The 14234-nt window shown below is 36.6% G+C and overlaps 1 protein-coding gene across 1 annotated transcript; it reads right to left on the bottom strand.

The window, feature by feature from the left end:
* Nucleotides 1-4837: 4837 nt before the first annotated feature.
* Nucleotides 4838-13533, bottom strand: LOC140171178 (uncharacterized). Its single transcript, XM_072194376.1, has 2 exons — nt 13312-13533; nt 4838-8700 (listed from the first exon to the last, which is right to left on the bottom strand). The coding sequence occupies exons 1-2, from the start codon at nt 13369-13371 to the stop codon at nt 7000-7002; spliced, it is 1761 nt and encodes a 586-aa protein (XP_072050477.1). The 5' UTR covers nt 13372-13533; the 3' UTR covers nt 4838-6999.
* Between the last annotated feature and the right edge of the window lie 701 nt (nt 13534-14234).

The following is a 14234-nucleotide window of genomic DNA, read 5'->3' as shown; positions in this document are numbered from 1 at the left end:
TCACATTTATGCTGATTGCTTTGGTGAAATGTTGCCTGCTTGAGGTTATGCAGCTGTAATTGTTCTAAATAACAAATACAAAGGATTAATATAAGTCTTGAGGTAGAATTATTTGGAACATATTTGGAACAATGAACTGAGACGAACTAACTGTATTGAAGCTTGTTATTCCGTTATGTTTGTTCATATCGAGGTATTGGTGAAATAAAGGTTGCCAGCGCCAACACTAGACAGGATTAGATTTGTGGACGCTTTACGTCAATTTGATGTGATTCAAGCGTGCGGATTGGTTACAGCAGTTAAAGTGAAATTAAATTCACGTCATGTGCTACGGTGCCTTGTGCGCTCTCGTGGAAAAATTGAGTTAGCTTGAAATTCCCTGGACAACTTACTGCTAATTTGTCTTGTTGTAACCCGTACGAAACTCAGGGAGCTGATCCTGGTTGCGAAGGTTATTTGTGGAATGTCTAGGGTGTGCGCTCTTGAAGCAGCCTGTCCCTGAATTGTTATTTAATGGTTTATGGAAAGATGTGGGGTGGTAGTGGTGAGCGACAACCTTTAAAGTGTGCTGAGGCTTGTGGATCAACGTCTAGACGTTGTGCCTGTGCGTAGCGCACTATAAATCACTGCGCTTTTTTTTAACCTACCGCGTTCACTAACGAAAACCTAGTACTGTCTGCTGTCTACTTACACGTAACTCCTACGTGATAGAAAATCAGTCACATAAGAATGATTAGGTTACTGTTTACGAAACAAATCACTATCTTTCAACTGATACAAGCAAACCAGGGCAATATATCATGCAAGATAAAGAAAATTTCAATAACTTGTTAGTCTGAACAGAGTTTCTTTAAGTTAATGCCTCTTTAAGAATACCTGTCATTAACGCTGATTGGTTTGGTAAAAAGAATGGAAGTACGGCTTGTTTGTGGTCAACCACGCTAAACATTAGCTAATAGCTGGTTTTCGATTGTTTGTAATAACAATCGGAAGGGATTTAAATACGTCTCGTTTGGGTAAAATGCATATGTGATGTATTTTAGGAGGAATATAATTAGAACAATGACCGTATACGTGGTAGACTAACTAGATCACCATGTGGGTGTTTTACTTTCGCATTCACTAATTTGCACTTCTATCAGACGCTCTGAACGATTCTTTGAAGCGCTTTGGTATAATCCATGTTTACATTTTATAAGTCTTTGCTAGATAATAAAATTGAATAAAATGTGTTACATTGTACGCTTTTGGCTGGTGTTAGTATGCGCATATCTAAAAGGCGGGTCTCAAAGTGATACTTATTTTGAATCTTTCAAAACAAATTCGCGATCTATTTCGTAGCCTTCTTGCTATTTTCACGTCTATTAGCACTTTAACTTTTGTATGTGGCATGTCTAGTAGTAACATGTATTCATATTGATTGTGAGCCATCTCCATCGAGCACATGCATTCAGCTTAAACGTGATTTATGTACAGTCCGCAAATAAAAGATTCCTTTTAAAGACTGTTTAAATTCGACTAAAAACTTTTTAGGTGTGCGCTCGTATTGCATATATCACTTGTTGGGGAGTGCATTAGACGCATCAAGATCTCAGTACAAGTATCTTTTATAACAAATTGTCAGAAGTGTTGGAAAATACAAGCAAATAAACTGCATCAACCCGCCCAAAAGCACTTCGTGTAGTACGCGGAGTGGGCGCCAGTGCATATACACAATCAATGCATTGTCTGCATTTTTCTAACGCTTGCTTTGATTGGTTCTTGCTATCTAAGAATGTATGAAATGCCTTTCTATCTCTGAAAATGGAACTTGCACTTGCTTGTCAGCTACTTATAGCATTACATAGCTCAAACCCTGAAGTGCACATTTTCCTTCAATATTGACAATGTATTTTCAGTTTTCATTCACATCACATGTATTAATAAAGAAATCAAATTCTGTCAGCAATGATAAAATAAAGAATACGACAATAGCGTTGAAACGGAGTCGTGTAAAGTAACTGGTACATTGTACCTCATTTGTTTTTAGCATTGCATACGCGTTTCCAACAATGTTTCCACAAGACCAGGAACTGAATTGGGTCTCATCAGGTAACAGGTATAACTTGCCGTAGAATGTCAATTTCCATTGTTGAATATACCGTTCCTCACATTATGAATATATTCATGTTGCAGAAAAATTAACAATCCCAAAGGAACACTAACAGTAATGAAATATTTGTTTTCATACAATTTACAAAGTTATTTGAGTGGGGATATGCTAAGCTATGTGAGAGACACCTGCCGTTTTCGACGAATCATCTCTTTTTTATGTACAGAGACAAGGGTAAACAGAAGTTGTGTACTCGATATCAAGTTACCCATATATTCCAATGGTCAAAACACAATTCGTTGGAATTGTTTCCGAATATTCAATATTTCATCGCAAAAGTAGCTACATACATGTATTAGTAAACACATCACTCATTACGCTTTACAGTTTTTTAATCTTAAAAATGTATTAAACTCTCTTTAATGGGAACCCTATTAATAATTCTGCATATAAGTTTGTAGATATAGATTACTCTTTTCCTAATCGTTATTTTTAATCAGTAAATAAAATCATTATTACATTTTTGTGATCTCAGATGGCAGGGTTTTTTTGCAGCAATTCGTGCGAATCCGGGCTGCCGATAACCCTTCATTGCTCTACCTCTACTGCCTCTAAAGCCAAAGTAGGGAAACATCAGCCAAACTTTAAAGTCGTTATTACCCTGTTCAATTTGGTTGACTTTTGATGTATACCTTAGCAAAAGGATAAGAAAAGACCCCTCATGCGCTGATGATGCGCAGTGATTATCTCTCCGAATATAGATCGTAAATTGATATTGATGTGAGAGACAGAAATATTGTGTGAATAATTAATTAAAATTATTAAAATCCACATCATAAACATGACGAAAAATAGAGGCTTTGCAACGATACCAATATCATCAATGCAGCGATGGAATAAAGTGGGGATGCGTGGGGCTACCTATCAGGTCTTCCGCATTGAAGTGAGTATCAACGCACTTAAGGCGGGAACGTTATGTATGTATGTATTTGGTGTGATATGCGAAAAACCCTGATGATCCCTTGCCCTTTATCGACGCTACATTACGACAACATCGTGTGATTTAAAGAGAGTGTACTTTAGACTGTACTTTAGACAGCATATTTATGCTTGGCCCTTTGGGTGGTTTTTATTCGATATGTTTTTGACTCGAATGAACGTTTCATCCCACACAATCATGTTTGTTTGTTTGCAGCAGCGGTCTGGCTAGCAATATGTACTGTTGCTATTGCATGCTATTCGTCACTTCTACTCTTCTTGCTCCTTTTTATAATGTGTAACCTTTACAACTGCACCAAATGTCATATATTTGTTATGTCGCAACATAAGGAGGTTTAGAGTTATTAAGGATTACATCAGTGAGGATTTTTCTGTTATGTTTATTATAAAGTCCTAGGAATATTTTCATATGTTTTGATCTTGCCAACATCGCTTTGTTTTCAACTCTATACATTACGATCTTCCGAGCTTTTATGCAGACTTGTATTTCAAGGTCTGCGCATCCAGATATACAAGAATTGCAAATCTTTTTGCCATATTATGCTGTGTGACAAGTATTCATTACACCGCAAATATCTTAAACAATATATTTAGCTGAAAAAGGGGTTGGGTGGGGAGGGCAAAATATGACTAAACATGCTTCCAACATACTTCTAACATTGTTTCAAACTGTCCGATTGCTTGAATTGATGGGCAATATGTTTGGCACACTTTGACAATGTGGTGGCACTCTTCATTGCCGTTCTGAGAGTTCAGCGACCAAATCTTTGGAACAAAAGTTTTGATAGTGTTTTTGGCATGCCTGAAGGATTTTGAACAAATTTGGATTGGGCTGCCATCTTCAAAGTGTTGATTATTTTGATTGGGGGTGGGGATGGGGTAGAATTAAGGTCAAACAGGGGGTCAAAATTCTAAAATACATTTGACCTTGAAAGTACACATGTCAAATTTGTTCAATATCCTTCAGGCATGCCAAAAACACTTTGAAACCTTTGTTCCAAAGATTTGGTCGCCAGACATTAGTACCGGTCTCTTACTAAATCGTCGATATTGTGTTCTTGGTGTTCTTTGTGTTTTCGTTTTTATGTTTATCTTGGTTTCATTTTCTTGATTAACTCAGAAGATTCCATTCATATTCCCCGAAACAAATTAACCATTTGTAAAGTGATTCTTAAAATAGGCTCGATCAATATTTTATAAAAACCATGTCACTATCTGCTCAATGGTTCGGAATAACTGTAAATATAAACAAGACTGTTTACAAATATTCACCACATTTGTCTTGAGGGAGCGATATTCAATCAATATCTAGTCCTGTTATAGTTTCAGGAATACTATAAATGAGAAGTATAGGCAACGCATCAACCGGCATCTCTGTGTTAGTCTGCTTTCTTTACTCATTATTTTTAATCAAAATGTAAGCCATAAACATAACTACACTGCAAGACCTGCAAGACCGTTACCCTAATTCTAAGTACAATTAGCGAAACTTGTTTTTGTTAATTGGTGTTAGTCCCGGTATCGATCGACGTTGAGGGCGTGTGCATTGGCCGTTGACGTCACAATTTGACTTCGGAATAGTTTTGATGGCCATTCTTTCAAATGAAAACCCACCCTACCCGCCCTTGTTTCGTTTGGGGGAAAAAGGGGTGGGGCGTTGAGGGCCTACTTTTTGGAGCCTGAGCGGTTTTTTCAGATTATTCGCGTTGGTGGGGACGCGCCCCCTTCGGGAACAAATAGGGGTTGTAGTACCCTCTTAACGGGAGTAGTATTTAATTACACACATACTGCCACTGCCAGTGCAGTGTGAGACTTGTGGAACTATGTGGATTCAAGTGTACCTTTATTATTTGTACTTTGGTCGCATGTTGCCTGTTTGTGGTTAACAATTAAATATTAAAAGGGATTTGAACAGGTCCTTGGAGTAAAATGAGTAGGTGACAGGTATGCAAATCAAGAATATAATTGGAACAATGGACTAAGACGAACTGAGTTGAAGCCCGTCACTTGAGAATAGTACGAGGGTTCAGAACCAGCTACCAAGCCGTAACTCACTATGATCAGCTCTCACAAAATGAGTATAAAGTTGGCTCCTTGCTTTGGTCTTCAAAAATCAATATTTCACCCACAATGTCTTTTGTTTTCTATTGAATTTTGTCATGACTAATGAACTCTATCTTTTATAGTGCCCTGGCGACTTTATGCTCATTTTGTGGGAGCAGGTAATTGTGAGTTGAGGCTTTCTGGTTCTAAACCCTCGACTGTACTTGAAGTATAATACAGGCTTTCCCATGATACGAAAATAGCCAATGTAATGACGAAATAAAGTGGGGAAGCATGCATGAAACTACATCAGATTATCCTCCTTTAAGTAAGTATTGATGCACTAAAGGGCGGAGAATGTTATGTATGTATGTATTTGGAGCATTGTGCGGAAAACCCTTATGTTCCCTTGTGTTGTATTGACGCTTCATTACGTCAACATCGTATGGTTTAGAACAGCTAAGAGAGTGTACTTTAGACAGCCTATTTATTCTTGGCCCTTTGGGTGTTTTTTATTTGATGTGTTTTTACATGAATGAACGTTTCATCCCAAACACTCACATCATGTTTGCTTTGCAACAGCGGTCAGCAACGGGTACGGTAGCGTTGCTATATTGAGTAGTTCTGCTCGCTTACCGAAGACACACTGGCGTTTTAAGCGAAACAATGAGGGATATATATATATAGATAGGCCACCTAGATTGGGACATAATAATAATGAAGATAAAGCAGGTAGCGTCTTACGTAGATACCAATGTAACACGTATGTCACACATAATTGTCTCTTTTACTATTATTCAGGTTTTGCATTGCGGGCTTGCGGGCAATGATTTGCTTTAATTCTACGATGCAATCTTCCGCTGCAAATAATGTGCTTTAATGCAGACTGGAATTTAGAGGACTGTCGCGTCCAGAGTTACGAAAATTGCACACTTGCTAGAAATAATAGTTCATTGCTTGAAACGTTTTTTTTCCTAAAACGTTTTATTTCCTAAAACAAATCGGTCATATTGTACCAACGACTTGTCTGATAAGGAGGGTAATAACCTTTGAATCAAACTGTGGCTAACAATGTTTCCCACATGACAACCAATATTGTTTCATCAGGCGAAGGTCACTTGCTGAACAAGGGCATCTGATGAAACTGATTCCCCTCTGGGTCATATATTGTATACTATAAATAGGGCTTTGATGTATGACAAATTGCTAAACTGATCGTCTCAGGACAGGAAATAATTAATTTCGGAACTAAAAGTGAGAAGAGTTGCTTAAACTTTGAAGGGACCAAACCTATAGCGAAATGTAAAGTACAGGGTGTCCCTGAAAGAACTGTATTGTCGGGACCTGAATTATTTAACGCATAAACCAAACATAACTAAATAATAGATATGGATGCGGAATATATCAGCTATCCACATACTTTTTGAAATTTGACAATTGACCGCTCCGTTTTTGAAATAAAAGAATTTTACGAAACTACCTCATTTTCAATCCGTTCAACGGAGTCAAATATCTATCAATACAATATACGCCTCATGCGCTGATGATGCGCAGTGATTATCTCTCTGGATATAGATCGTCGATTGATAATTATTGGATCCATGGAAAGGCTTGAAAATGAGGGAGTTTCTTAAAATTCTTATATTTCAAGAACGGTGTGGCCAATTATTTTCAAAATTCCTCAACCACACCAGTTATTTAGTTATTTTTAGTTGTGGCGTTAAAATACTCAAACAATTTAAAAAGTTTCCGACGATACAGTTCTTTCAGGGACACCCTGTATCTTGATTACATAAATTTAATCCATTACGATTTATATTGCTTAAATATATTGGTGTGAGTGAGAAAGGAAACTTTAATAAAACTCACTTTGAAATTAAAATTTCACACGCCATGACTACAGAATGAAACCGATATAATTCCATGATTGGGTAGAAAACGTAAATCAAGACACGTGTTCCAATATCTCCGTACACGGCATTCAAGACCGGAGATAATGTGCTGTACCGATGTATTAATACATCTCGCTCTAACGCTAATTGTAACCATTCCGATACGCTAATGGCAGCTAGGTATGTCAAACAAATTTTCGTTAATTTTGACAATGGGTATCTTAAAATGTAAATACTATGAGCACCTAGAAGGAATTGCGTCAGAACCCATGTATTCACTATACACACAAGGTCTTCAGCACAATAGCTCATAACGTTATAATAGGTGATATTTAAGTTTTGATCTTCGATGGTGGTAACAGCTATTGTTGCAATCAGCTTAAACAAAAACCAAAGGAAAACCCCAGCAGTAGTGACAAGTAGCAAATAGTCATTGGTAGACAGTGATGCAGGGGTGTGGTTAGTGTTTTTGTACATTTTATACGCTGAAATCGTACACAAGATAGTTAGCGGACCAAAAACCACAACTTTGACTCCCAGGAGAATGTACATTCTGTCAAACGGGCGAAGACTGTCACCAACGTATTCTAATGGACCATCGCGTAGAATAAGTCCAGCAATTAGGTAACTTACACTTGTTATCACAGATAGTAAGACACCAACTCGTTTGGCAGATTTGGGGAACAATGTGCTGGTATCTTGTAACTCTACATTCATCATTGACCTTAACATAGTGCGGTCTGATACAGTATCCCCATCATTAGACAGCAAACGATGCTCTTGGCTTTCCGTTATAATTGAATCATAGTTACGATAAGGAGAATAAACTTCATCATCAGTTCCTGTTTCGTCTTCAAAACAGGTTCGTCTTTGTGGTTTCTTTCCTATTGATGACCACATATAGAGAAGGATACCTACACATGTGGTTAAAAACTCGATAAAGAATGGTTCTAAAAAGCTTTGTGAAGTTTCCAACGCATTAGTTGAATTATTTGAATGACCAATGTTTGGTTGATGCGCAATGTCGGCTACGCTACTGAGAGTCAGAGAGATCCAAGTCCAGACTTTATCAGCTATCATCATCGCGATGGCATAGTGTAATGCAGTGACGTTTCGTAGTAATGCGCCTTCGTACATAATAAAGAAGATCATCTGAGCTGCTAGTGAGATCAGATGTGTCACATCATCTGTTATGACTACTATCGCTTCAACTGTGGTTTGATTATATGACATCTTAACTAAATCAATTATCAAATATATAATGCCTCCTATTCCAAATAGTACAAGTTGAAAACGATGTATATTTATATTCTCGTGTCCTCGGGAAGGTGATGATAGTGAAATATATTGCCCGTTAACGTCTAATGCTGGATGAGTTACACGGTGATTACTGTGACTCTCCGTTGGAAACTGTACATAACCTTTTCCTTCTATCTTTTTTCTTCCAATGATGAGGCCCAAACTAGTTGTAGCCACAGACAGAGCAAACATTCCACCAACTACGGTGGTAAAATTGGCCACATTAGTCGCAAAAGCTCTCGGATGATAAGATGGTAAGACCAAGACGGGAGCAAAGGCGAGAGCTATTCCTAAGGTTCCGAGAAGAAACACCAGGAGAAGTGCTGAGTGGTAATTCCCATAACTTCCTGATCGCTTGACCCAGTTGTTCTCTTCCTTTACATTGTTCGAAACAAAAGAAGATAAAGTGTAAATATTGTATAATATTTGAATTCTTCAATGAAAATTCTTCTTATTTATCATGCTTAGGCTTGTGTTTAGAGTAGAACTGTATATTGATATTCTAATAATATGAATTGCAGGCCCATCAATTAATGTTAAAAACGTGGATTAAGTTTTGAGATATATAACACTGCAATGTCAAACGGTGTACTATTAGTCTAGTCAATCTAAACAAATTAGTGGTGTCACTCACCACTAATTGCAACAGAATTTTTGTCACTTTTGTACATTTTAGAGATGTCCCTTGAACATCATACCAAAAATATACTAAAATATACTTGGTGGAAAGGTATTTTTTGGCGGGAAAAGGTCATGCAGGGGTCAAATTTCAAAATTGCTTTAATCTTTTTAAAAACTATACCAAAGCATTCCTCTAGTTTTAAGGATTCAGAAAAAGTATAGTTTGTCATATCTGTGATGTACCATTCTCAAGTTATAAGCAAAAAGGTCAAGGGTCAAATTTTGGGCTCCACGTGGGTCAACTTCGAAAAAATGCTCCGATCTCCTTTAAAATGGTCTAAATGTGTTCGTCCTTTAAAAACACTCCAAAATAAGAATAGTTTGCCATATCTTGGATGTTTCGTTACCTAGGTAGCAGGGTAAAAGTGGTCATTGACCATTGAACTCTATTGACCCCGACCTAGTTTTCGATGTTACGCATGTAATTAAACAACCGAAACAGTGCAAATATTCTTTAAATGAATTATGTTTGCAAGCCGAACAATTTGAGACCATTTTGGTTAAAATCAGACAATTTTAGTTTTTTGACCTCTGTTGAACACAATATTTGACCTTTGACCTTTTCGGTTATAACTCAAGAACCGTACATCACAGATATGGCAAACTATACGAAAATGATTGGAGCGATTTTGAAATTTGACCCCTGTATGACCTTTTCCCGCCAAAAACTACATTTCCACCAAGTATATTTTAGTATACTTTTTGTATGCTACATCTCTAACATTCATAGCAGTGAAAAAAATCTGTTGCAATTAGTGGTGAGTCAAAACCCACTTTTATTGGACTATATAATAGCAAACAAGTTAACACATTAATAGTTTACATACATACACAAATTAAACAATAACAATGACACCGCCGCGCCGTCAACGTCGATGCCAACTCCGTCAGTAGTGGTAGAAGTTGTACGTGTAAAGTCAATGGGAAGGCAGTGAAATCACATATTATTGATTGTGGGTCTGTATGCCTTGATGAGTGGGAATTCCCTAAATGAGTCATGTAATCTTGTCATCTTATCTTCAAACAGTAAAATCCTTCTTCTTCGTGACAATAGTAAAGAATAATCATGTAAAGATATACAAATGAAAAAACAATACTTTGGTATATAGAGTGTTTAATTGTTGCCATTTTAAAGTTACACTCTGTGGATTGAATTAAATTAGACCTAATAATAGACCCTCCCTCGGGTTAATGGACCCTCCCAATCTGTAGGCAAGTTGCCTTCCACTTCCCAGCATTTTGTGGGAATTCATTTTTACCGATCCTGGGTCAGACGAGTTTTCTATATATCACGTCCGTGGTCTCACTGTCTTGCCGTTTGTGTAAGCGGCTACTTAGCCTGACCAATCAATGTAGATCTCAGCAAGCAAGGCGATATTTGAAATGGGTTTTCATTGATAGTCTATTGATCATAACCAACGCAACTTACAATAGAACTGGGTTATGCATGTTATGTACCTACCATATTTGAATTGACAATGGGGCGGGGCTATCCTAATTGACGCAATAGTCACGTTACATAGCTTGATAAGGGAGTTTACTATCAAAATGTAACAGTCTCGGATTAAGAGAGCTATTATAAAAAATAAACAAGTCGGTATGTAGATTAATTGAGTTTTCGTCGACACAAAGTACTCTAGAAGCACTATAACTTTGTTGCTGGTAGTTAGGGCTAATTGGTGTGTTGGTATTAATCTTTGGAGTGAAGGAGAAGGTAGGTTTTAGCTCTAATTATTTACTCAGAGATGGAACCAACACTATGGGACTGTCTAACCTAACAACGGACGTTTGTTACCAGAGTGCATTAATCGCGTGATCAGACGCAATCTTATAATATTAAAGTATAATATAATGTATAATATTCAACATATTACAATTTAAATCTATATATGTTGAAATTGGCGAAATAAAGTAGAAACCCATGCCGCTTGAAATCGGGGTAATTCATTACGGGACAGTTCATTGTTGGCCTTAAGATCCAAACAAGGTTTGTTAAAAAAACTTTTCCTTGTTATTATGATCGTCCCTAGGAAATCTTTTTGTTGTTGTTTTTAAGTTGACTTGACGAGATATTGTCATCTCATCTTCTTGTCTTTAGAAAGTTGACATAACAAGGACTTCTCGGTGGCACTTTAAGTTTCCATAACTTATATAGAAAATAGTAGTAGCATCCTCTTTTGTTGTATTCGAGACAATTCCTATGCATTTAGATATGATTTAGTGTTAATTAATGAAATTGAACAATAATAAGGTCATATGCATTGCTAAGTTGATGTATGAAAAACATTACCAGAACGCAATTTGTAAGTCACATTAACCAGTATGTTTCGACTATATTTATAAATGCGTATATATAAATACGCACGTGACCCTTGGGGACGACCAGCAAGCGTGACCAAATCCTCATGCCATTGACATGGATAGGAACTCTTTAGATAAATACCATCAAATATAAGTATTAATTGAATTGCAAAATTATTACACCTAAGGGGACTCCGAATTTGTAATATGTTATCAAAAACAACATTTTGAAAGCATTTGCCTACGAAAAATATTTATCGACGGAAACGTTTATAATAATATCACAAAGTTAAGCAAAATAAACAATTTTGCTGCACAGTCTGGTGTTGTTTACCACCTTTGCATTCAAATGTACGGGAAGACCATCCGCTGTGTCGGAGGTCACTTGCAGACCTTCTACAAGCTGTTATGGCAGCGCGGTGGTTGTCACGTGTGTATTTATAAATACGTATTTATAAATTTAGTCGAAACATACTGTTAAAGTACTGCCGGATTCAGTTTGATACTTTTCTTGATGTATGTATTCTCTTATTTCCCAGTGATGTATTTGTGCTTTTGTCTATCAGCATAATGGATTTTACATGTATGTCACGCAAGTATTCTTGTCTTTCTATTTATCTACATGTAATTGTCAAATGTGGGACTTACGTATAATTACATTGAGTTAAGGAATCGGATAGCAACTTTTGCACAGTATTTTTTGTGGGACCTGAGAGCATATCAGACATATTGAATTGCATTCTGCATACGAGGAATGTCCTGATGATATCAAATAATTTGTTGAAATACGCGATATAATACTAATTTTATTGCAAATTATTAAAAATTGATATTTTAATTTCTTTTGACTTTAACAGTCCTTTATAACAGTCCTTTTTAACGGTACTTTATAAATCTAATGATATGTACTTAAATTGTATGTAATTGGGATGAAACATTTAACCAATAGAAACTGAGCATGTAAAGGAATAAAGAGCTTAACAAGGAGAACATGGAAACTGCAAATTAAAAAAAAAAGCTTCTGAAAATTTCCTCTTATACAGTCAAGAATACAAAGCTAACAAAGTAAGTCAAAAGAACAAAACATTGACATCTCAAAAAACAAAGATCAATATGATACCCAGGAATGATGAAATAGCTTAGCAATCGGCATGACTCATTAGTGGAATTCCCACCCATCACTAGGTATACCAGACCCACAATCAATAATCTATGACTCAACTGTCCTCCCATTGACCCTACACGTACAACAGAAACACACAGGCCTACAAACACACTCGATGTGGGGAACTACTTCCGTCACCATAAATGACCCATACCACCACCACCGCCTGACCACCGTCTTCGCCACAACCGACACCGCCAAAGCACCACCACCACCATTACTACCCTCGCAGCAACATCAACATCAAACAAAAGGTTTCACTTCCTTTCGTGTCATGTAAAATATTAGACAGGTCCATCCCAGGAAAAGACTTTTCCTAACCACACTTGGCACATATGTTGCTTGGGTTAATATGATCAAAAAAAAAGCCCACGGGCTACCTCGATTTTTCCTCTAAATCCAAGATGGCGCCCAAAATCATTTAAAAAATAATGTTTTGACATCTTTATGTGAAGTAAATGCCATCATTTTCGCCTAAAATGTGTAAGCAAAATATACAAACATATTAACTTCAGACAATGTCTCATCACTTGACCTTGAAATATTTGAAACGGCTGCCATTTACAATGTTCAGGTTAAAAAGTGTTTATTTCTTGGGATGTACCTGCTTATATTCCGTAAACATTTACATACTTAACTCGGGGAAATAATTGAACACATCATCGTTAACAAATTAATCACAACAAAATTAAAGAACAAGTACTCGAGATTCTACCCGCAAGTATGGCATCATGTTATATATTTAACATTATAATGACATAATTTGCAGTATAGCATACTGAGTTACAGTGACTGCTAAACTAACTAATCTGTTTCATAAACGTTATATCAGTTCTTACCTGGACATAAGGTTGGCTTGTTCTAACCATTTCAGACATTTTGTTGCTAATATGGTGCATAAGTTACGGTGTCAGGCACATTCTAAATCGATACAAGGAAATACGTTTCATGTCACTAACTTTTCGTGTTTCTACCTAGCCTTACTTGGACCTACAGACCATGAAACTGCCGGCTAAAACTGTGTTTTTGTCTGTCACATTGACATTGAAACCGCTAGCCTATACATGATCTACAATGCGTGTCAGCATGGTTTGTTGATTCAGTTAGGAAAGATAACATTTCCTAACCACGCAATATGTTTCCTGATCAGGGTACATATGACTTTGTTTAGTTATATTTCTAAATTTGGCGGACTAACCATGTAGTAGTCACGACGATTTAACGGGCGATTTAAATTCTGATCGGACATTATTTCTTTTTTGTACACTTGAACTACCGTGTTTTTTTATTTGAACATTTTTTCACCAAAAACAGTAATCACTTGAACGAAAGAAATAACATCAAAATTGTTATATATTGATTATTAGGAGTGGACTTCTATCTTTTAACTATGACGGGCCAATATAATCTACCAAAAAACGTTTCAAAACGTAAAAAGCGGCCAAAGTTTAAAAAATCTTTCCTGTGTGGCTTTTCACCCTTTTTTAAACTTGGTCCCATTTAGTAAAGTAGTATTAACATGAAGAATGAGTCCTAATTTTTACATGCAACAATGTACTCTTATAGGTTTAAGACTGTTCGAAAGCGGTGCAATATGACGTAGGCTACCGTATGTATTATCAAAAACATTTCAAGGTTTATGTTTTATTATATTGCGTGATCATAAAGAGTAGTAGAGTATTATATATACTTAGCAAATTGACTGTGTGTCAACCTGCTACATATAGGCCCTACATCTGTACATAAGGCGCAGAATCGCACA

Source organism: Amphiura filiformis, chromosome 15 (genome assembly GCF_039555335.1).
Source record: "Amphiura filiformis chromosome 15, Afil_fr2py, whole genome shotgun sequence".
Classification (NCBI taxonomy): Eukaryota; Metazoa; Echinodermata; class Ophiuroidea; order Amphilepidida; family Amphiuridae; genus Amphiura; species Amphiura filiformis.
Note: the sequence above shows the minus strand (reverse complement) of the source record. Positions and strands in the feature narration are given on the sequence as shown.

What these genes read in the sequence shown, in the direction of transcription:
- LOC140171178 (XM_072194376.1), bottom strand. Translation starts at nt 13,371, where the DNA reads ATGCACCATATTAGCAACAAAATGTCTGAAATGGTTAGAACAAGCCAA. An exon ending in CAAGCCAACCTTATGTCCAG is followed by an intron (nt 8,701 to 13,311) that starts GTAAGAACTGAT and finishes AACAATGTAAAG; the next exon opens with GAAGAGAACAACTGGGTCAA.